We start from the raw sequence: 22,658 nt of genomic DNA, 5'->3' as shown, positions 1-22,658 counted from the left end.
ATGTGGAGGAGCGGAGACACGAACCCGGTTTCCCAGATTACGTGACTACCGCTCTTAACCACTACACCACACTGGCTCTCAATGAGACAGGGAGACAGAATTGTGGTCAAAAGTGAGGAAGCTTTTTCTCACTGTAAGAGCAGTTTGGTTAAAGAAAGCAGCAGGTAAGATGATTTGAGGAACCACATTCCTTGAATATTTCCAAGGAAACGCTGGATGAGCAACTGCTGTGGATGTTTCAAGTATTTTATTTATTCATCCATTCAGATTTCAATTAAATATTATTGTAATTATCTGATGGCTCAAGGCATAAAGTACCTGCTTAACACCTGATCCTTAGCAGCTACACGGAACTGAAAAATACACAGCAGTCCAAGGAGAGCTTTGAAGGCTGTTGCCAGGGCAGAAGGCTCAGACCCTCTCCCGATACACTGCAACAACCCTCAAAACGTTAAGAGGCTTATTGATAAAAAGAGAGGCTCTTTTGCCCTGAAGATTCACTCAATGGCCTAACGCTTCCCTGCAAGTGAATGAAATCAGCAGCAAGCTGACCTTCCGGAGGTCAGCAGATTCCGATCATCTTACAATTCCCAACACATCATTTAGGAGGTCAAAGGAAAAGGAGAGGGCTGCTTTTATTTGCTTGCCTTTCTCACTCCCATACAAGCAAACAAATAATTACTTGCTTTACACCCCTCATTGTTGTTGCTGTGTGCGCGCTCTGCATTGCCTATAACGCCGGGAACATTTCAGACAAAAATAATTATAAAACACTTCTATATGGTATGACATATATATATGAGAATGAAAAGCATTCTGGAATGGAAATTTCCAGCAGAAATAAATAAAATTCCGACACAAACTTTCTTGGTTATTTCATAAATTTTAACATACCGCTTGACTTTAAAACAAAAAAGAAAGAAAGAGCCCTCAAGGAGATTGTAAGAAAGCTGTTCTTAAACCTGGTTTGGAATTAACTACAGTCACACCTCAGGTTACGTTTGCTTCATGTTACGTTCTTTCAGGTTACGTCCCGCGGCGACCCGGAAGTACCAGAAAGGGTTACTTCCGGGTTTTGCCGCTTGCATATGTTCAGAAGTGCTAAATCGCGCTGCGCACCTGCGCAGGTATGGCGCTTCGGGTTGAGCTCTTTTCATGTTGCGAACCAGCCTCCGGAACGGATCCCGTTCGCAACCAGAGGTACCACTGTATGTCTTAGTGCAGGGATTCCCGCAGCCCTCAACAGCTGCTTTGAGTGATGTTTTGCCTGGCAGGAATGTGTCATTGAACATTGTGCTTCTGGCTGGAAAGCTCAGTTGGTTAGAGAACAGAGCTGATAGCGCCAAGGTTGCAGGTTCGATCCCTGTATGGGGCAGCCATGCTTGGCAGGGGGTTGGACTAGATGATTCTCAGGGTTCCTTGCAATTCTACGATTCTATTATTCTCGCCTGCCAGGATGGAGACCTCTGGCTACTGTGGGGCCTACTGCCTTCCCCCTGCACTTTTGCATCTGGCTCTACTTATCCCTAGCATGTTGTCCTATGAAAGAATCTGGCCCTTAGGATTTTCCCTTCCTCACCCTGGGGTCCAGTGCAATGTCCGGAGGTCTGTTCGAAAACCAAAGCGTTCTAATACCAAGGCACGCTTTCCCATAGAAAGTAATGCAGAATGGATTAATCCGTCCCAGACTTTTAAAAACAACCCCTAGAACAGCAATTTAACATGAATGTTACTATCTAACAAGACCACTGATCCATAAAATGAAAGCAATAAACGATGTACTGCAGTCAGACAATCAATCATTCGGTAGCTGAACTGAGTGTCCACACAGTCACACACAAAAAAGAGCCGCAAAAACAAAAATGCAAAATAAACACCAAAAACAGACAGACCTCAGCGTAACACTCAAAACATAAGTGTGGCACTCAAATCAGAAGCGTAACACTCAAAATGGAGCATGTTTGGCTTCCAAAAAAGGTTTGCAAACCAGAACACTTACTTCTGGGTTTGCAGTGTTTGGGTTCCAAGTTGCTTGAGTACCAAGGCGTTTGTGAACCAAGGCACCACTGTATATTGTTTAAGTCAACAGAGCTGCCACGTAAAACCTGGCGAGATATATTGCTTTGTTAGCTCAGCAACAAATCTGGATCAGCAGTGTATTAGCAGGCCAACTTAATTAGGGCTGCAAGAACTCAACGACAGCAAAGCGGCAATCAACCGTGCTGCAAGATGCAACACCTGATCTCTCCAAAGCATTCGTCCCTGGGGCGCAAGGAGTTCTCATCCACTTCAGTGGCATTTGCAGACAGGGAGTCTCATCCAGCTGGCCTGTGCATGGACACAAAGACCAAGGTGTGCATAGGGAGCTGAACGAAGGATTTCAAGCTGCAGGGACCACTTTGAAGGCAAGTACTCACAGTGTGTGCAAAGCTGCACCCGAGCCGTCCGAAACTGCTTTAGCGTGCATGCGCTACACTTCAAAAACCCGTCTGCATACTGCGCTTTCAACTCTTAAAATGTTTTCTTATGATTATATATAAACTGTCTTAAAGGTAAAGGGACCCCTGACCATTAGGTCCAGTCGTGGACGACTCTGGGGTTGTGGCGCTCATCTCGCTTTATTGGCCGAGGGAGCTGGCGTACAGCTTCCGGGTCATGTGGCCAGCATGACTAAGCCGCTTTTGGTGAACCAGAGCAGCGCATGGAAACGCCGTTTACCTTCTCATCGGAGTGGTACCTATTTATCTACTTGCACTTTGATGTGCTTTCGAACTGCTAGGTTGGCAGGAGCAGGGACCGAGCAACGGGAGCTCACCCCGTTGCAGGGATTCGAACCGCCAACCTTCTGATCGGCAAGTCCTAGGCTCTGTGGTTTAACCCACAGCGCCACCCGCGTCCCATATAAACTGTCTTAAGTTAAAACAAAAAGAAGGTACTGCCTACTCGTACTGCAGTCACGATTTTATTTCTTTGTTTCATAAAATTTACACACTGCTTGATTACAAAAGAACCTCAAAGTGGTTTTACAGGGGGGGAGAAGATAACATAACAAAACCATCACTAAGAAAAACGAGCAACAATAATTTAAGACACCTGAAGAGTTAAAAGGGACAATAGACTAACAACAGGTTAAAACTCGCATCAACTTTCCAAGCATCTGAGTAGGTTTGCTGTCTAAATGAAAGTGTTTTCTGCAGGTGCTTTGGGGGGGGGGGGAGAGTACTGTGAAGGAGCCTGACAGATATCCATAGGCGGGGAGTTCCAAAGTTCAGGTGCTGCCACATTAAAAGATCACGTTCTTAACGAACACAGAATGGAATCGAAGCAGAGATTGTGCTAGGGTTATGTTTTTTAGGGGTAGTTTTTTTGTTTCAATTAAAGAAATGAAGCTCTGATTTTGAGCCTATGTATGTAAAAATATATTTTAAAAATTGGAAACTGAAGGTGTTCAGGTAGGCGAAGGAGGAGGATAGAAATGAGTCCCCTCCCTTTCTGCTTCCGTTTCCAATGACACCTACAAAACGAGGTGTTGGTTTGAATGGTGGCACCTGCAACTGTGCCAATTTCACCAATCAAAGCAGTTGAGTGGGCACGTATGGGGTAAGGCCAAGGAAAAAAGCAGCGTTTGCACCCACCCCAGTGCTGGGATGGCCCAAAATGCTACATTTTCCCTGAAAAGAGCAGGCAGGGAGTCTCAGCCCTGGGTTGCTTAAGTGCCAGGACTGGGCATCCCTCTTCCCTTTTAAAGATCACTCCCTACAGCACAGACAGAGAGTTTTATGGCCTGATTAGATAATGCTGCAGGTGCTGATGGAAGGGCCGTTGGCGAAGGAGGCTACTTCAGTGGTAATGCTTCTGTCTTGCATGCAGAAGGCCCCTGGGTTCAATGCTGGCATCTACAAGGAGGACTGGGGGAGAAACTCTGGAGAGCGGCTTTCAGCCAGTGCAGACTATACTGATCTAGCTGGAACATTGACTGAATCACAATAAGGTCATACCCAAGTCGTTTCCTGTCATTTAGCAGGCTGGACCTGGCCCGTGGAACAAATGCCAGTGACTCTACAGAGCTATGCGATTCCCCACACCCAAACAAATGGACAACAGTCATACCTCGGGTTTCAAAATCTGAGGGTTGCGCGTTTTCGGGTTACTTCCGGGTTTCGGCGCTCATGCAGAAGCACAAAACGACGTCACGTGCATGCGCAGAAGCGTCGAATCGTGTCACGTGCATGCACAGATGCGGCACTTCAGGCTGCGAACACTGCAGGTTGTGAACGTTTCTCCCACATGGATCACGTTTGCAACCAGAGGTATGACCGTATAGCACACACCACCAAAACAAACCATGAACTACATGCTCTGGTTATCTCCCGCTTGGACTACTGCAATGCACTCTACGTGGGGCTACCTTTGAAGGTGACTCGGAAACTACAACGAATCCAGAATGCGGCAGCTAGACTGGTGACTGGGGGCGGCCGCCGAGACCATATAACACCGGTCTTGAAAGACCTACATTGGCTCCCAGTACGTTTCGAGCACAATTCAAAGTGCTGGTGCTGACCTTTAAAGCCCTAAACGGCCTCGGTCCAGTATACCTGAAGGAACGTCTCCACCCCCATCGTTCTGCCCGGACGCTGAGGTCCAGCGCCGAGGGCCTTCTGGCGGTTCCCTCATTGCGAGAAGCAAAGCTACAGGGAACCAGGCAGAGGGCCTTCTCGGTAGTGGCGCCCGCCCTGTGGAACGCCCCTCCAGCAGATGTCAAAGCGATAAACAACTACCTGACATTCAGAAGACATCTTAAGGCAGCCCTGTTCAGGGAAGTTTTTAACGTGTGATATTTTACTGTATTTTTGGTTTTTATGGAAGCCGCCCAGAGTGGCTGGGGAGGCCCAGCCAGATGGGCGGGGTATAAATAATAAATTATTATTATTATTATTATATTACAGCAATGTACTATAGCACACACCCCAACAAAACAAATTTCACAATGAGGCAGGTGGGGGGGGGGGAAATGTGATGCTTACCTCATGTGGATTTCTGTAGCCCAAAAGCAAATTTCCTGCTTTAATGTCCCCATGGACGTATTCATGTTCATGTATGTATTCCAAAGCATCCAGCTAGCGGAGGAGAGGGGGAAAGACAAATTACAAAGGAAACTAGGAGTCATACTGATATTAGGGCCAGTGGGTCAGCCAGTTTTAGTCGGAAAGAAATAAGCTGAAGAGGCAAAGCAGGTCATTTTCTTAACTTGGGATGAAAGTGGGGGGTGAGGGAGGCATTGAAATTTTGATCTAAACCCATCTACGGTGTTACCTCAGGTTACAAACACCTCGGGGTACAAACACATCGGGCTACAGACTCTGCTAACCCGGAAGTAGTACCTCGGGTTAAGAACTTTACCTCAGGATGAGAACAGAAATTGCGCACCGGTGGCGCAGTGGCAGCAGGAGTCCCCATTAGCTAAAGTGGTACCTCAGGTTAAGAGCGGTTCAGGTTAAGAACGGACCTCCAGAACGAATTAGGTTCGTAACCAGAGGTACCACTGTACAAGGTTCATGGCTGAGGACATCCTCCCCAGCTACCACAATACACAAGCTCCCCATTATCAATGAGTAAACAACAAATGATGGGGAAAAAAATGCATCTCAATAATTTGTATCAACTTCATTCAATTAAATCTGCCTATGGAAAAAGAAAGCAATGAGTTGTATTCAACGCTACTCCTGATTAAAGAAGGCCCATTAAAGTTGACAGGCATGGCCAACTTGGGTTAACATCAACGGGTCTATACTCTGAGTAGAACTTGGTTGGATACAACCCAGTATTTCTGAAGCAATATGTAATTCCTTTAACGATAACTTATGAAAACGGAACAGCAATCTGCATCTGGTTGATGTTGCAGAACCTCCCCGTTAGAGGTGTTCCTTTCAGGTTGACAGTACACAAGCATCTGTTAGAGACTGTTTAGACAACACACAATTCCTTCAAGCTTCACACTGCTAAGGGCCCAATACCCACCATGCGGACTCCAATCTGTAGAACCGTTCCCTTGCTGAACTTTCGCCCTCCTCTTTCAAAGATGCTTTGCATATCCTCTCCTAACCTTTCCATCACCATAAATCTGTAACTATATAAAACACACACAGAGAGACATAAGCATAGAATTGTCGTGGTTTGTTGCCTTGTAATATAAGCAACAAAACATTTTCTTCTTTTTGTTTCTTTATTTATGTACCACTTAATGTTAAAATAGGCTTCTACGAATTATAAAAGCCCCTTACACAGATATTAAATTATAAGCACCCACAATAAAACAATCCTATTGAAACCACACAGCAATTCAAACCAGGGACTCAGGTCGAGAGATCAAGGGAAGGACTGTGTACACAGGTCCATGCACTAGGACTGTACTAAACTGCCTTTTAGCAGATTAGATCACTGGTCTAATGCTCTAGTTCAGTGGTGGCCAAACTTGGCCTTCCAGCTGTTATCGGACTACAACTCCCATCATCCCTAGCTAACAGGACCAGTGGCCAGGGATGATGGGAACTATAGTCCAAAAACAGCTGGAGGGCCAGGTTTGGCCACCACTGATCTAGTTGGTAGTTGGGCTGCCCAAGACCCTTCTAATTTGAGAGGCCAGGGGAACAGCAGCTGGGACCTGCAGGCTGCAAACCATGAGGTCTATGACTGACCTAAACAGCTTCCTCCTCCTTTCAGGAATAAATAATAATAATAATTTATACCCCACCCATCTGGCTGGGCTTCCCCAGCCACTCTGGGCAGCTTCCAAAAGAATATTAAAATACATCAAACATTAAAAGCTTCCCTAAACAGGGCTGCTTTCAGATGTCTTCTAAAAGCCTGGTAGTTGTTGTTCTCTTTGACACCTGGCGGGTTGGTGTTCCACAGGGAAGGCGCCACTACCGAGAAGGCCCTCTGCCTGGTTCCCTGTAACTTGGCTTCTCACAGTGAGGGAACCGCCAGAAGGCCCTCGGTGCTGGACCTCAGTGACCGGGTAGAACGATGGGCGTGGAGACGCTCCTTCAGATATACTGGACCAAGGCCGTTTAGGGCTTTAAAGGTCAGCACCAACACTTTGAATTGTGCTCGGAAACGTACTGGGAGCCAATGTAGGTCTTTCAAAACCAGTGTTATGTGGTCTCTGCGGCCGCTCCCAGTCACCAGTCTAGCTGCCGCGTTCTGGATTAGTTGTAGTTTCCGGGTCACCTTCAAAGGTAGCCCCACGTAGAGCGCATTGCAGTAATCCAAGCGGGAGATAACCAGAGCATGCACCACTCTGGCGAGGCAGTCCGCAGGCAGATAGGGTCTCAGCCTGCGTACCAGATGGAGCTGGTAAACAGCTGCCCTGGACACAGATTTGACCTGTGCCTCCATGGACAGCTGTGAGTCCAAAATGACTCCCAGGCTGCACACCTGGTCCTTCAGGGGCACAGTTACCCCATTCAGGACCAGGGAATCCTCCACACCTGCCTGCCTCCTGTCCCCCAAAAACAGTACTTCTGTCTTGTCAGGATTCAACCTCAATCTGTTAGCCACCATCCAACCTCCAACCACCTCCAGGCACTCACACAGGACCTTCACTGCCTTCACTGGTTCTGATTTGAAAGAGAGGTAGAGCTGGGTATCATCCGCATACTGATGAACACCCAGCCCAAATCCCCTGATGATCTCTCCTAGCGGCTTCATGTAGATGTTGAAAAGCATGGGGGAGAGGACAGAACCCTGAGGCACCCCACAAGTGAGAGCCCAGGGGTCTGAACACGCATCCCCCACCACCACTTTCTGAACACAGCCCAGGAGGAAGGAGCGGAACCACTGTATGACAGTGCCCCCAGCTCCCAGCCCCTCAAGACGGTCCAGAAGGATGTTATGGTCGATGGTATCAAATGCCGCTGAGAGATCCAGCAGAACTAGGAAACAGCTCTCACCTTTGTCCCTAGCCTGCCAGAGATCATCAACCAGTGCGACCAAGGCAGTTTCAGTCCCATGATGAATCCTGACTGGAAGGGATCCAAATGGTCCGCTTCTTCCAGGCGTGCCTGGAGTTGTTCAGCAACCACTCGCTCAATCACCTTGCCCAAGAATGGAAGATTTGAGACTGGGCGATAGTTGGCCATCGTGGCCGCATTTAAAGATGGGTTTTTTTAAGAAGCGGTTTAATAACCGCCTCTTTCAGCGGGTCTGGGAAGGCTCCCTCACGGAGGGAAGCATTCACCACCCCACGAAGACCATCGCCCAGTCCTTCCCGGCTAGCTTTTATAAGCCAGGATGGGCAAGGATCAAGGAGACAAGTGGTTGGTTTCACTCGTCCAAGCAGCCTGTCCACATCCTCGGGGGTAACAGATTGGAATTGATCCCACATAACTTGGACAACTTAACTCCCCACCCTCAAAAATGCTGATTCTTATTCATTTACATTGTGTGTTTGTGTGCGCATGCATTTTCCTTACCTTTTGCCATTATGTTCAGTCTGGCCAGCTCCCCAGAAGAAAGGAATTCCTAAAAATGTCAATCGTTTCAGCTTCATCCACTTCTTGACTGGCAAAAAATGTAAAGAACATAATTTTTTAAAAAAAGAAGTTTCCTTTTATTATTAAAAAATATGCTTGCTTGTAAAAGGTTAGGGTTAGGGTTTTTATTTATTATTATTTATTCTACTTATATGCTGCCCTTCATCAAAAGATCCCAAGTGTATAATGTTAAGAACACATGTTTTAAACTGTTAGTAGAAAATAACGGCATGGAAACAATAATACATGCAACTACATTTGCGGAAGACAACGACTGTGTGCTTCTGTATTTAGAAAAGCGTTATTGCACTGTAAGAAGTGCGTAAATACTTCAACTCGTCTGCCACTCCACTTACTATGCTCTTGTTTTGCAGCTCGCTGGTAGAATTTCAGTTCAGAAAACAAGGGTCCGTTTTCAAGGTATTCCTGCATTAAAAAACAAAGGAGCAAGTGCATTGGACGCATCCAGTTAAAGCATGTCGCTCACAACTAAGGCTGGGCGATATCTGTTTCTCAACATCATTGTATATCACCAGCTATACATCACGATATCTCAAGAGTTGAACAAGGGTTGGAGGCACCCCAAAATTTTAAAAACCCTCAGGCCACAAAGCTTCATACGGTTACATATTTTAGACCAGGCATGTCCAGCTTCCAAGAGACTGCAAGCTACTCCTACTATAAATAAACTGCCAGTGATCCTCCCATTGAATTGACCAGAGTTGTTGAGGTTTTTTTGCGGAGGCTTCATCAAAGCTGTTTTGCTTTTTTTTTTATAATTAACCTCACAGGATTGTTGGAAAGAAAAAGGGAAGGCTGGTGGTTGTGGTGAAGAACTCTATATATCACTGTGATGTCCTTAGAGGAAGGATGCGATAAAGTTGTGAAAAATGAATAAAGAGGATAGATAATGGGTTGCATCCAGTGCAGGACTTTACTATCCTCTGCCCATGTACCCCCAAAGTCTATCCTAGGGGGACCTCCTCCCAGCCCACTGGAGCAGATTCTGAGAGTGCACGTTTAAGGAAGAGGAAGTTCTCCTGTGCAAGTTTACACAGGTCTCCTTCCCTCCAAACCCTCTCAGGTGTTGAGATAAGCAGAGGAGGGACTTTTGGCAATTCCACTGTGCCCCATTCAGGGTGGTGGGGTGGTCCAGGAGAGGGCATTCTTCGTGGCAGCTCCTAGGTTGTGCAATTGCCCCCCCAAGGTGCACCTGCCATCTCCATTCTGTAAATCTAGAGTAAGAATTATTACTCCAATAAAGATGAATATTGGGACGCGGGTGGCGCTGTGGGTTAAACCAAAGAGCCTAGGGCTTGCCGATCAGAAGGTCGGCGTTCGAATCCCCGCGACGGGGTGAGCTCCCGTTGTTCGGTCCCTGCTCCTCCCAACCTAGCAGTTCGAAAGCACGTCAAAGTGCAAGTAGATAAATAGGTACCACTCCAGCGGGAAGGTAAACGGCGTTTCCGTGTGCTACTCTGGTTTGCCAGAAGTGGCTTAGTCATGCTGGCCACATGACCCGGAAGCTGTACGCCGGCTCCCTCAGCCAATAAAGCAAGATGAGTGCTGCAACCCCAGAGTCGGCCATGACTGGACCTAATGGTCAGGGGTCCCTTTACCTTTACCTTTACCAATGAATATTAATACTAGAAGATACATCAGGAAATTATGCTGTGCTGTTAGGAACAGGGCCTATAGACATTCTGAAATTGCATTGAAAATGAGGCAAAAATAGTAACAGAAGCCTCATATGTAGGGAAAGCAACACTGAGGAACTGCAGGATAGATTTCAGCACTTGTTGAGATACATTGCACTCTTCAGGCCCCTCCAAACAGGGGTTTGCTTGCAGACGTATTCTGCAACATGTCATTAACGCAGTAACAGTGCATCACTGGTGGATTTATAATGGGTTGTCCACACATCATTCTGCTTTGTTGGTTGTTCTGTGGTGTTTTCCCCATGTTATTGCATTATTGCCATCTGGAGGGGCACTCCAGCGACAAAACAAACAAACAAACCCTGGGATTCTTGTGGTATGCAAAGTTACAGGATTTCAGCAGGAAGTTACAGGGAATGAGACAAAGCAGTCTGTCTACCCCCAAGATATCTGCAGGTGCAAATGTTACTGAAAGCACGATCAAGTATAACCGCCCCAATATCATCGTGAGCACAAATCATCACAAATGCATAACAAAAAGGACATACAGAGAGGACCTTGCAGTAACTTACAGCCCTTTGCCAAGGAAGTTGATTTTTAAAAAGGTATGAAAATTACCACTTTAATGACATGCTCTGCACTTTCTTCTACGGGAACATCAAGGCGAGGGGAAGCTGCAGGACAGAATGTGGGTGGAAAGAGAGAGAGAGGTGGGTTACGGATGAACTGATCTCTCTAGTTATGAACAAAATTTAAACTAAGCATCAACAGAGAAAATATGACAAGTCCCATACAGACCTTGTTGCGTAATAACAAACAACACCATTTATTTAAATGCTTCTCTAAACAGATTAATAACTAAACACCTCTGGGCAATATAAATAAGGTAAAGAACACAAATAGTATCATAAAATCAAAAGCATAATAACATTAACAACAGCAGCGACAACAATGAAAATATCTTCTCACGGCATAACAAGAACTTCATGTAGACCTTTACCCTTTAATAATAATAATAATATGAATGGGAAAATGTGTTGAAATATACATTTATTTAAAAAAACCAGAAGCATTTCTACTTGGCATTGTAGTGGAGGATATTAACAGACAGGATAATAAACTGTTTTTATATGCAACAAGGCAGCAAGAGTGCTATCGGCACAGAAATGGAAACAAGAAGAATTACTGACGAAAGAAGAATGGCAGGAGAGATTAAGGGACTATGCAGAATTAGGTAAGATGACAGGAAGGATTCGAAACCTGCGGGATCAGAGATTCTCAGAGGACTGAGTAAATATGCAAATTATTTGAAAAGCAATTGTAATAAACAGATTACGCTAGTAGGATTGCAAGAAGTTTTGTAAGGAGGACTATGCGAAATATTGCAGAGAAAAGTATGAAGAGACTTATTAGTGAAGGACTACAGTGGTACCTCAGGTTAAGTACTTAATTCGTTCTGGAGGTCCGTTCTTAACCTGAAACTGTTCTTAACCTGAAGCACCACTTTAGCTAATGGGGCCTCCTCCTGCTGCCGCGCCACCGGAGCACGATTTCTGTTCTCATCCTGAAGCAAAGTTCTTAACCCAAGGTAATATTTTTGGATTAGCGGAGTCTGTAACCTGAAGCGTATGTAACCTGAAGCGTATGTAACCCAAGATATTAAATGTAATAGTGAAACTAATGAAATGCAGATTAAGTGATAAAGACTGAAAAATCTTCAGATGTGGTTGATGGAAGTCCAAAACATTGTATAAGGTAAGAAAATATGTTGTATGATTTTTGGAAATTTTATGTAAAAATCAATTTAAAAAAATTTTTTTAAAAAGAAATATGCCTAATAATAATAATAATAATAATAATAATAAATTTTCTTTATATCCCGCCATCCCCAGCCATAACTGGGCTCAGGGCAGCTAACATCAAAATATAAATACATTAAAACATAAAATTCAGCAATTGACTGAAATACAGCTTAAAATCGAATTAAAATCAAATAAGGAGGCAAGTGGCAAATTATGACTATAGGAGTTGGGAACCTTAGGTACTCACCAGGCTCAGCTATTTATATGAGCCAGTGAGAGGAGTTAGAGAGGCCTCATATATAGGGTGTTGCAGTAGGAGAGGAGTTAGACTGGGCCCCAACCAAAGGCCTGGCGGAACAGCTCCATCTTGCAGGCCGTGCGGAAAGTTGTCAAGTCCCGCAGGGCCCTGGTCTCTTGCGGCAGGGCGTTCCACCAGGCTGGGGCCAGGACCGAAAAGGCCCTGGCTCTGGTTGAGGCCAGTCTAACCTCCTTGAGGCCCAGGACCTCCAAGACGTTATTGTTTGCAGACTGTAGGGTCCTCTGCGGGGCATATGGGATTTGGGGTCCAATAACACCCAGAAGGGCCACACCATGGACATCACACAAAGGGCAATGCTAAAAAGTAACTGGTCCTTGAGTGAAGTTGGAGACTAAGTCCAAATTCACATGAAACTGTTGCATACCATTAATGTTTGCATTGCCATTATGCAAATATTATAATTAAAATTAACTTTAAAGACTTGATTTAAATTATCTTAAGAATAAGAAACTTTAAAATATCTTTGTAAAAATGTAACTGGGACCGAACTGATCAAGAAAGAGATAGAACTATTGAGTTAAAGCCTTTAACTATAATTAATAAAGCCAAAATTACAACCTTACAACCAATCATTATTTGAAATGTAAAGAAGAAACTTGTCCGTTAAAGGAAGAAAAACAGATTGTTGAGGAATAATGATTTCTTCAATAAAATTAAAATGAACTGAAGATAATTGAAGATAGTATCGTTGATTTTGAATGATTAGCACCTTCCATACAAACCAAACTTAACTGGACTTTACCAATAAGTTCGTACGAGACCTTACGCCTGATAGTTTCATTTTATGAACTGAAAACTGAAAAAAAGGAAAAGGAAAAATCAGCTGGTTAAGAACACTGAATAAGATAAGATAGCAGGCCAGAGCAATAGAAACTCAAACCTTGTACCATTTTCTCCAGTAAAATAAGGGTAAAAGACAAATAATCTGCAACTGAAACTCTTCTCACTTTTTTTGACTTTTTCTTCACAGTTTCTTCCCCAACTTTTAAAGTTAAATTGACACTCCCTCTTTACAATTATATTTCTAGATGAAATCATTAAAGATTACATCACTTAATGTTAAAAGCATAAATCATATCATATCATAATTGTTTATTATATTATATTATATTATATTATATTATATTATATTATATTATATTATATTATATTATATTATATTATATTATATTATATTATATTATATTATATTATATTATATTATTGCAGGGATATCTGCTTCTTTTTGTTTATATATCTATATAACCTTTTAAAGCAGAAGTTAAATGGCCATCTGTCATGGATGCTTTAGCTGATATTCATACATTGCAGGGGGTTGGACTAGATGACCCTTGGGGTCCCTTCCACCTCTATGATTCTATAATATATATATTATATGCCTGAGTGGGCACATATGCAGGAAAGGCAATCTGGCAGGTAAACTGGTCCTAAGCTGTCAAGGGCTTTCTCTTCTAATAGTAACGCAATGAGCTTTACCTGGTAACAAATCAACAACGAGCGGACACCCCCGGGCAGCATAGCTGTCAATTTTTCCCTTTTCTTGCGAGGAATCCTATTCAGAATAAGGGAATTTCCCTTTTAAAAAGGGGGAAGTTGACAGCTATGCCGGGCAGAAACGCTACATGCTGGCAGGATCTAAATGCAGTTTCCAGGTCAACTGCAAAGGAAGCCTCACACAACAAGAGTGCACTGCGGCGATCCAATCTTAAAAGCCGCCAGTGCCTGAACTGCTGTGGTCCAGAAACGATCAAAGCTGCTGTACCAGGCACAGATGCTAAGAGGCGCTTCCAGCCACTGAGATTACCTGTGCCTCCACGGATAAAATGAATGCTCAAATGAAAAGCATGATGTATGAATGCCACAGGTTAGGAAGATGGCCAAAGATTCCCTAATGTGAGTCACAGGTGGTCCACCTTGACTGCCTTACCACCACTCCTTGATTCGCCCCCCACAACTCCAGTTTCCTTCCACATCTAGCTAGACCAACAACTTGTATCCCGCTAGAATGCACACCGTGTGTTTTCCCAAGTGTTAGGCTTTGGAAGAAGCTTGAAACACCTTTTTTTTTAATAAAAAAAAAAGTGCAAGGCAGCACCAGCAACCAGTGGTCTCCAGATGTTCTGCACTACAGGTCCTATCAGTCCTAGGTGGAACATGCTGACTGGGGTTAATGGGAGTTGCAGTGCAAAACGTCTCTGAAGAACAAGCTCGTGAGAGGTGGTGTAACGGAAGTAGAAACTGATTCTACTATAAAAAGGTAAAGGGACCCCTGACCGTTAGGTCCAGTTGCGGACGACTCTGGGGTTGCGGCACTCATCTTGCTTTACTGGACTGGCCGAGCCAGCATGACTAAGCCACTTCTGGTGAACCAGAGCAGCACACGGAAATGCCGTTTACCTTCCCGCCAGAGTGGTACCTATTTATCTACAGTGGTACCTCGGGTTACATACGCTTCAGGTTACATACACTTCACTTTACAGACTCCGCTAACCCAGAAAAAGTACCTCGGGTTAAGAACTTTGCTTCAGGATGAGAACAGAAATCGCACAGCGGCAGTGCGGCAGCAGTGGGAGGCCCCATTAGCTAAAGTGGTGCTTCAGGTTAAGAACAGTTTCAGGTTAAGAACGGACCTCCGGAACGAATTAAGTACGTAACCAGAGGTACCACTGTACTTGCACTTTGACATGCCTTCGAACTGCTACGTTGGCAGGAGCAGGGACCGAGCAATGGGAGCTCACCCCGTCGCGGGGATTCAAACCGCTGACCTTCTGATTGGCAAGTCCTAGGCTCTGTGGTTTAACCCACAGCACCACCCGCATCCCTATTCTACTATAGAAATGTGACTAACCAGCTTGCAAGCAGCTGGGTGCTACAGTGTAAGCTGCCTCCCTCCCTTCGACACGGCTTAAGAAGCTGGTCACTCCGTCCGACAACCTCTGGAGAACAACTTCAAGGCCAGTGGTCATGTGTGTACAAACACAGATCCTTTGCACAGTACGTTAACAACTAGGTTTCTTTTTCCTTCACCTGAATGAAAACCCTTTAACAACTTTACATGAAATCGAACATATAACTGAACTTCCTGGAGATGCTAGGGATTGAACCTGCAACCTTCTGCATGCAAAGCTGATGTTCTACTAGGGAGCACAGCCTTTCCACAAACGAAACCCATATGCACCAGCTATTCGACCCACCTAAACCTGAACTGCCTATTCCTGCTGGTTTCCCTCAGCTCTCCTATCTAGAGAGACTGAGCCCAGGATGTTCTACATGCAGAGCATGTTCTTTTCCACTGAGCTATGGCGCTCCCCCACAGCTTTTATTAGTTTTAATAAGCAAGCAGCAACATTGGAGCACATTTCTGGAGGAAATTGCCATTCTCCGCCTCCCCGCTCACTGACAGCCTGGCACCACAGCACCCAGAAGTCCGACAAAGTTAACTTGCTGGTTTGGTCTGCCAGCTGGAGCCTGCCAGCTTTCACTTACAGCGGTTCATTTTCGTGGCAATCATCTCTTGGAATATAATGGAGAAAAGTGTCTGCCATAGATCTTAGGGAGCCGGTTTTGCAGGCAAAGTTTGCACACTAGGGGAGAGCAAAAAAGCTATGCCTATTGGCAATTAAATAGAATTCCCCAACTCCTGTCCACAGCTGATCTCACTGCTGCTGCTGGAGGTTTTGGCAACAGATGCTCATTTTGCAAACACTGATGGCCTCAAGAAAGTGTATTTGTGTACGTGCACATACACAGGGAAAGAAGGGTGGGTTTTTTTAACCAGTGTTCCTCAGAAATTATTCTTCTGCTAGGTTTACATACTGGAGTGTTTCTCAAACTTAGGTCCCCAGCTGTTGTTGGACTACAACTCCCATCATCCCTAGCTAGCAGGTCCAGTGGTCAAGAACGATGGGAGTTGCAGTGCAACAACAGCTGGGGACCCAAAGTTTGAGAAACACTGCACTAACATCACAATAGCCATGCTAGGAAAGCATATTTCAGAACCAGAAAGTTTAAAAAATTGGCAATGTTTTCAAACTCAACTTAAATATGGTCCAGTAGACCTTTTAGAAAAACAACATTGTGAAAGTCTTAACATGCACAAAAGACATTAACTGAAGCTCAGTCTGCAGATAAGCGTTTTACTTAAGCTTGAGGCCTGCAGAACTCAGGGGAAATACTATGTTACTTTTGAGAGAAGATCTATACAGACAGAGCTATCTGATATCAAGGCTGTAGTTGTCTAGTAACGTCTTCTCTCATAGGTCTCTGTTTCTGCACACCCATCCTCTTCACTGTCTCCTTCGTGCATGTAATCAAGTCAGATTCTGGCTGCAAAATCTTCAACCCCACAAAACAGTCAGTCTTTCAGCGTGACATGACTATTTAAGGCCTGGAAACGATGCCTTATGAGGAACGGCTAAGGGAGCTGGGCATGTTTAGCCTGGAGAAGAGGAGGTTAAGGGGTGATATGATAGCCATGTTCAAATATATAAAAGGATGTCGCATAGAGGAGGGAGAAAGGTTGTTTTCTGCTGCTCCAGAGAAGCGGACACGGAGCAATGGATCCAAACTACAAGAAAGAAGATTCCACCTAAACATTAGGAAGAACTTCCTGACAGTAAGAGCTGTTCGACAGTGGAATTTGCTGCCAAGGAGTGTGGTGGAGTCTCCTTCTTTGGAAGTCTTTAAGCAGAGGCTTGACAACCATATGTCAGGAGTGCTCTGGTGGTGTTTCCTGCTTGGCAGGGGGTTGGACTCGATGGCCCTTGTGGTCTCTTCCAACTCTATGATTCTATGATTTGGACGCATCCAGACAGATGCTAATGTCGAAGTGAAATTCAATCTATTGTTATTGGCATCCGTCAGTCTTGAGAGACAATGGAGTGTGCCTCCAGGGGTGAAGTCAAACCGCTGCATTAGTAGCACCAAAGTGACCTCCCCAGGCTAGGCAGTGTGGGAATGGAGGCCCTGGGCTGCCCAGATGACCCCTCCCGGCCTTGCTCATGTGATCCAAAGCAGAGAAATACGTTAGGCACCAGCTTGGCTGCAGGAGTTGCTGCAAGGAGGTCTACAAGGTGCCATCAACCTTCTTAGGGATTTCATTCCAGGGTTTACTCCTTAGCCTTTTCTACTCCCGGCGTTATCCCGCAAGGTGGAAGCGATTTCATTTGGCCACCGTCTCTTAGGTTCCTTGTTCCTTATTCAGTTAACCAACAGCACGGATGCAAGCCAATGGGTTAGAAAGAGGAACATGCAGAAAAATTTGCTGTTAGGTGGATTACGGACAATCCGCAAGGATTGGTTTCCCTTAAATTGGCACTGTGGTACTGGCTGTCTTGTGGAATTGGCATCTAGACCCTGTTGAAACTGGCATGCCACCTTCTGAATGGGCACAGGGACAGGGCAGCAGATGGTCAGGAGCTGAGATGTGTCTGAAGACACCATGCGTAGCCCAGTTAAGCTTCCAGTGCCAAGAGGGACATCCAGAAAAATTCACTTTTGCTCCTAAAGGTTAATGTCAGCTCTGAAAGTCAAATTGTGGTTTCTGAAGCTGTAGGAGTCAGGAATATCATCAGTGTTGCTATTTAGGGTTGTAGTCATGAGAACCCAGAAATTGCATATTACCAGCATCTGTGCTGGGTTAAAAATTGTATGGGAATAATTTAGAGACGGGAATAGGGTAATCTAGGATAGCCATCCTCAGCCTGGTGTCCTCCATATTCTTTGAATTACAGCTTCCATCAGGCACTGTCAATGCTCTGAGATAACGTAAGTTGTCATCCAAAATGTCTGGAGGGTACCAGGATGGGAAGGCTGATTTGGCAGCAAAATTCTCAAGTACCCTAAACTGTGCCTTATGGTTATAAAGTTGTGTTTGAAAGCAACACGAAGATTGAACTGGTTAAGAGATGAAACCAACACAGAGACTGAAGAACTAACAATTATAAGGATGGAACACAAACACACAGAAATCACCAACAGCAAAGGCGGCACATTGCCATGACTCAGGTGATGATCTATACTTTACCTAGGTAGATTAGGCCAAATCCTCCCTGGCCAATCATACGACCTAGTCTCCACTCTCTTTTTTCGGTGTCTTTCAGTATTACCCCTTCTTGAAGAGGGGTGGGGAGGTTGCTTTTTCCATGCCTTTTAGGAGGCATCACACCTGAATGGGAGAAAAGGAGGAATACAAAGGAACATATGAAGAGTTATTTCATCTATATATTATTTGCTGAATGCCCCACTCTACCCAGTGTTCGAAATTAGCCAGGCGCCAGGCACATTTTGCACCTGGCTTTTGGACCACCTGCGACCACGTAATGGCATGTGGCATCTCCACTGTCTGGGGAGATCATTGGATCTGGACTGTTTTCACACACTAGTACCCCCCTTCCTGTAGAATTCTATCAGTTATATTTTATCTGAACAATTGGAATGAATTTCTAGAACCGAATTGCTTTTCCCACCCTGTGGAATGGGCCAATATAAATGTGGACTGTCTCTGGATCAAGTGACTTTTCTTATTTAAGTTCTCAAAGCTCAAGGTTGTCATCTGAACTAGCCAGATGTTTCACTGAGAATCAATCACAGTCAGTCCATCATTTGAAAAATAAGCCTTTAGAGCAGTCTTGCCCCAAAATGGCAACTAGACATTCCATTTTGGCAACCGCAGCCTTGACTTAAGGAGCCAAACGATAACACTTATTCAATGGAGCATTCATGAATTGTTAATTTGCCGATATAATGTTCATGAACATTTATCAACTCTATTAATAGAACTGTTATTGTAGTCTATTGTTATCTATTGCTGTTTACTGCTCATGCAGTAAACAACTGTTCTGTTTTGTAAGTGGCTCATATGTGTATGATCATAATTTATTGTTTAGCCCAGACTGCATTTTTATTTTTTAAATTTGTTCGTTGCTTTACCTTGAAAAGTGACTTAAAACAAACCAAACAGACAGACAAAACCCTGACAGAATACATTAAAACCAAGAGGAGAAAGAAACACATCTTTTTTTTAAAAAATCCCACCCACTTATGCAGATGTACTCAGATATCATGCTGAATGCTTCAAAAATTACTCCCAATTAAGGACATAAGCACATCATGCATTTAGAGCACATTCAATGCACATTTAAAGCACATGACTTCAACTAAGGAATCCTAGGAACAGTGATTTGCTAAGCGTACTGGGAATTGTAGTTCCTTTTTTAAAAAAATAATACATTTTTATTGATTTTTTAACATATCAGTTCCAACAGTCATACAACATATCTTCACATCTTATGCAATATTTTGGCTTCCGTCGACACCTCTGATGATTTTCTGTTCTTTATCATACTTCTGCATTTCTTAATTTTCTATTACTTTTAATTATCCTTAGCTAATAATTCGGGAATCGTAGTTCCATGAGGGAACTACAGTTCCCATGGTTCTTTGCGGGAAGTGATGTGCTTTAAATGTGTGGCGTGAATCTGCCCTAAGTGAGTACAGGACTGCAGCTGCAGTCACTTTAAAAAAAACAAGCATCTCCCCACTCAACTCCCAGGAGTTTTTGCAATACACGAGCCACACCTAGCTACATGCTACAGTACTAGCAAACTCAATTCTCCAAGTGAACACTGCCACTCCTGCACAAAAGGGATGCATCACAGAACCTATGGAGGGAGGAGACTAAATTTTGAAGGGAATTCCACCCCTAAAAAGGAGTGAGAAGAAAACTCAAAAGGGAACCACCCAAGCAGCTGAACGAGCATGCCCAGTGGATGCAGAATATCTGTGTTTTCCCAAGGGAGGGGAAGAAACATGGGGAGGAATGGAATGGAGTACCCTGGTTTCAGCTGGCTGGCTGAAACCACCACTCCACTGCTGCAATATTTCACTCCAGCTTCCACTTCCAAAAAGTTTCAGCAATTCTTTTTGCATTATTAAAAAAAAATCTAAGTTTGCAAAGAGCCTGAGGACAGGAGGGTAGAGAAGCAGAACACGGAGTCCACTATTTCTTAGCCGGAACAGCCAATTTGCCGGGGGTTCCTCTGTCACTGGAGATTTTTCCCCCCTTTAAAAATAATATTTATTTCATTTTTCATATTCATGTTTTACAATCACATATCCAAGAAACAGCATAAAAACAAGATTCCAAAGAATGTTGCCTCCCCTTTGTGGGTCTTAGTGCTGATTATTTCCTCCTGCATCTTTTATAATAATCCAAATCTTTTATGCCTCTATTATATCCAAAATTCAACTTTAAACTACATGTGTTAGTCCAATCCAACTAACGATTTTAACTGCTTAGAATGGTTTTTAAGATAAATTAGCAATTTCCCCCCATTCCTTCTTAAAATTTCTGATTCTTCTGGTCATTTTTGCCATTTCGGCATAATCCATCAACTTAAATCTGCCATTCTTCTCTGGTAGGGACTTCTTTCCATCTCTGGGCCAATAATATCCAAGCAGCTGTGGTCACATACATAAAAGGTCTTTTTTCTGCTCCACTGGGATTTAGGCAGCTCACTGGAGATTTTTTTTAAACCAGGAGGTTGGCTGGCCCTCCCTTGGGAATTCTTTTAGCTTTGCTGGGGGGGGGGGGGTCAGACTAGCTGACTCCTAGGGGTCCCTTCTAACGCTACCATTCAGGGCCGAATTTAGGTTTGATGAGGCCCTAAGCTACTGAAGGTAACAGGGCCATTTATATGTCCAGCTGTCCTTTGTCAGCAACTAATTGTCGCTGTTTTGTTTTTGTGTGTTGAATATATGCTATACGGTAATTTATGGACCTAATAGGTATCTAAAGCCATTTGCACATAACAAAATATGTATTTTATCAAAGTCATTGTTGAACTGAAGCACAATTAAGTATATTAACAGTGAAATAACTATTAAGCTCTAACTTAAAATGATTGGGGGCCCATTACTTACATCACAGGAACCTACACAAAACACTGTTGCTGTATGTAGGTTTTATTTTGTTTTTCATCTTATATTTTGGAAATGTACATCCAGTTTTTTTACCTTTAATTTTTTTTTGGGGGGGGGCGGCTCCTGTATGTAGGTTTTATTCTATTTGTTCTTATCGAGGCTGAAATGAGATTAAGGGCCACTAATGGAACGATAAACTTGGTCATTTGACTGCCCTTTTTACCCACTTCTTATTTGTATATATTGCTTGTTTTATGTTGCCATGGCGAATGTGAATAAAGTTTATCTATCTATTCTATTTGCTTATCTTATATATGGAAATGTACATCCAGGATTTTTTTCCCCCTTTAATTTTTTGGGGGGTCCCCAAGAGAGTGGGGGCCCTAAGCTATAGCTTGTTTAATAATAATAATAATAATAATAATAATAATAATAATAATAATAATAATAATAATTTATACCCCGCCCTCCCCAGCCAAGACCGGGCTCAGGGCGGCTAAATATGTTATGTTTAATAGATTATGAATTTGCTGAACCAAATTTAAAAAGGGATACAAAAATGGGAGCCGTGAGGAAGTCAGGAAAATAAGTTAACTAAAGTGGAGAGATTAAGAAAGAGGGAAATTTTGTTTTTCTTGTATATGTGTTTTTTTTTCTTTTTTGTGTTTAATGTTTGTATTTTTGCATTCTGTATTTTTGTATCTGTTTTGCTTTTGTTTTTTGTTTTTTCTAAACTTTTCTATCGATAAAACCTAATAAAATATTATTTTAAAAAAGTTATGTTTAGCTTAAAATACTGTACGTAAATTCGGCAGTGCTTCCGACGCTACCATTCTATGGTTGAGGGGGGGTGTTTGTTGTTGCGGTCCTGCCTCCCCCCTGCCCTGGCTTAGCTCAAACTTTCAAGTCACCCCAAACTTTCAGGGGGACCCCCCCCCAACTTCCCCATCTTTTGGGAGAGGCCGCCAAGTCCTCAGCCTACCGCCGGGAGAAGACTCCGAGCCTCGGAAAAGTCTGTCTTTCTCCCCGCTGGAAACTTTGTATCTTCCTCCTGTCTCTTTCCTTCCTCTCCTTCCTGAGGCGCCGGGCGAATGGGAGGCCGAGCGTGACGGCGGCCGGTCAGAGGAGCCTCGTCACGTGGCCCGGCAAGAGGGACTCCAAGGAGGTGCCGGCCGGCCGGCTGGCTGCTGGGAGGGGCGGGGAGGGGAGGGGGGAAGGGAGGAGTGTCCAAGCGCGCGCCCGCCCGCCCGAGAACAGCCTATCGGAAGCGGAGGCGGCGGACACGCCTCCTCAGCAAACAAAACGCCCGGCCCCAGCGTGCGCGCGCGCGAGAGAAGCAGCAACGCGGGGCGATCGCGGAGTTGGAAAGGGGGCGCGAGGGTCATCCAGACCAACCCCCAACCCCCAGGGCCGGATTTAGCTT

General features: G+C 44.2%; 1 protein-coding gene across 3 annotated transcripts in view; it reads right to left on the bottom strand.

The window, feature by feature from the left end:
* VRK2 (VRK serine/threonine kinase 2) overlaps window positions 1–22,424 on the bottom strand; it is a 76,127-nt gene extending 53,703 nt beyond the window's left edge. The window contains exons 1-7 of one of the 3 annotated variants that reach the window (XM_083494521.1): window positions 22,218–22,424; window positions 18,339–18,479; window positions 10,811–10,866; window positions 8,891–8,960; window positions 8,475–8,562; window positions 6,019–6,127; window positions 5,025–5,117 (exon numbers count right to left, since the gene is read on the bottom strand). In XM_083494521.1, coding sequence (XP_083350647.1) covers window positions 5,025–5,117; window positions 6,019–6,127; window positions 8,475–8,562; window positions 8,891–8,960; window positions 10,811–10,866; window positions 18,339–18,474 — 552 coding nt within the window. In that variant the 5' untranslated portion in view covers window positions 18,475–18,479; window positions 22,218–22,424. Of the gene's footprint in view, window positions 1–5,024; window positions 5,118–6,018; window positions 6,128–8,474; window positions 8,563–8,890; window positions 8,961–10,810; window positions 10,867–12,241; window positions 12,263–18,338; window positions 18,480–22,217 lie in introns of those variants that run through there. The other 2 variants (XM_083494520.1, XM_083494522.1) reach the window with 2 other exon arrangements.
* Window positions 22,425–22,658: the final 234 nt, after the last annotated feature.

This window comes from Podarcis liolepis (assembly GCF_965112155.1).
Source record: "Podarcis liolepis genome assembly, chromosome: 3".
Taxonomy (NCBI): domain Eukaryota; kingdom Metazoa; phylum Chordata; class Lepidosauria; order Squamata; family Lacertidae; genus Podarcis; species Podarcis liolepis.
The sequence above is the reverse complement of the archived record's forward strand: the minus strand, read 5'-3'. Positions and strand labels throughout refer to the sequence as shown.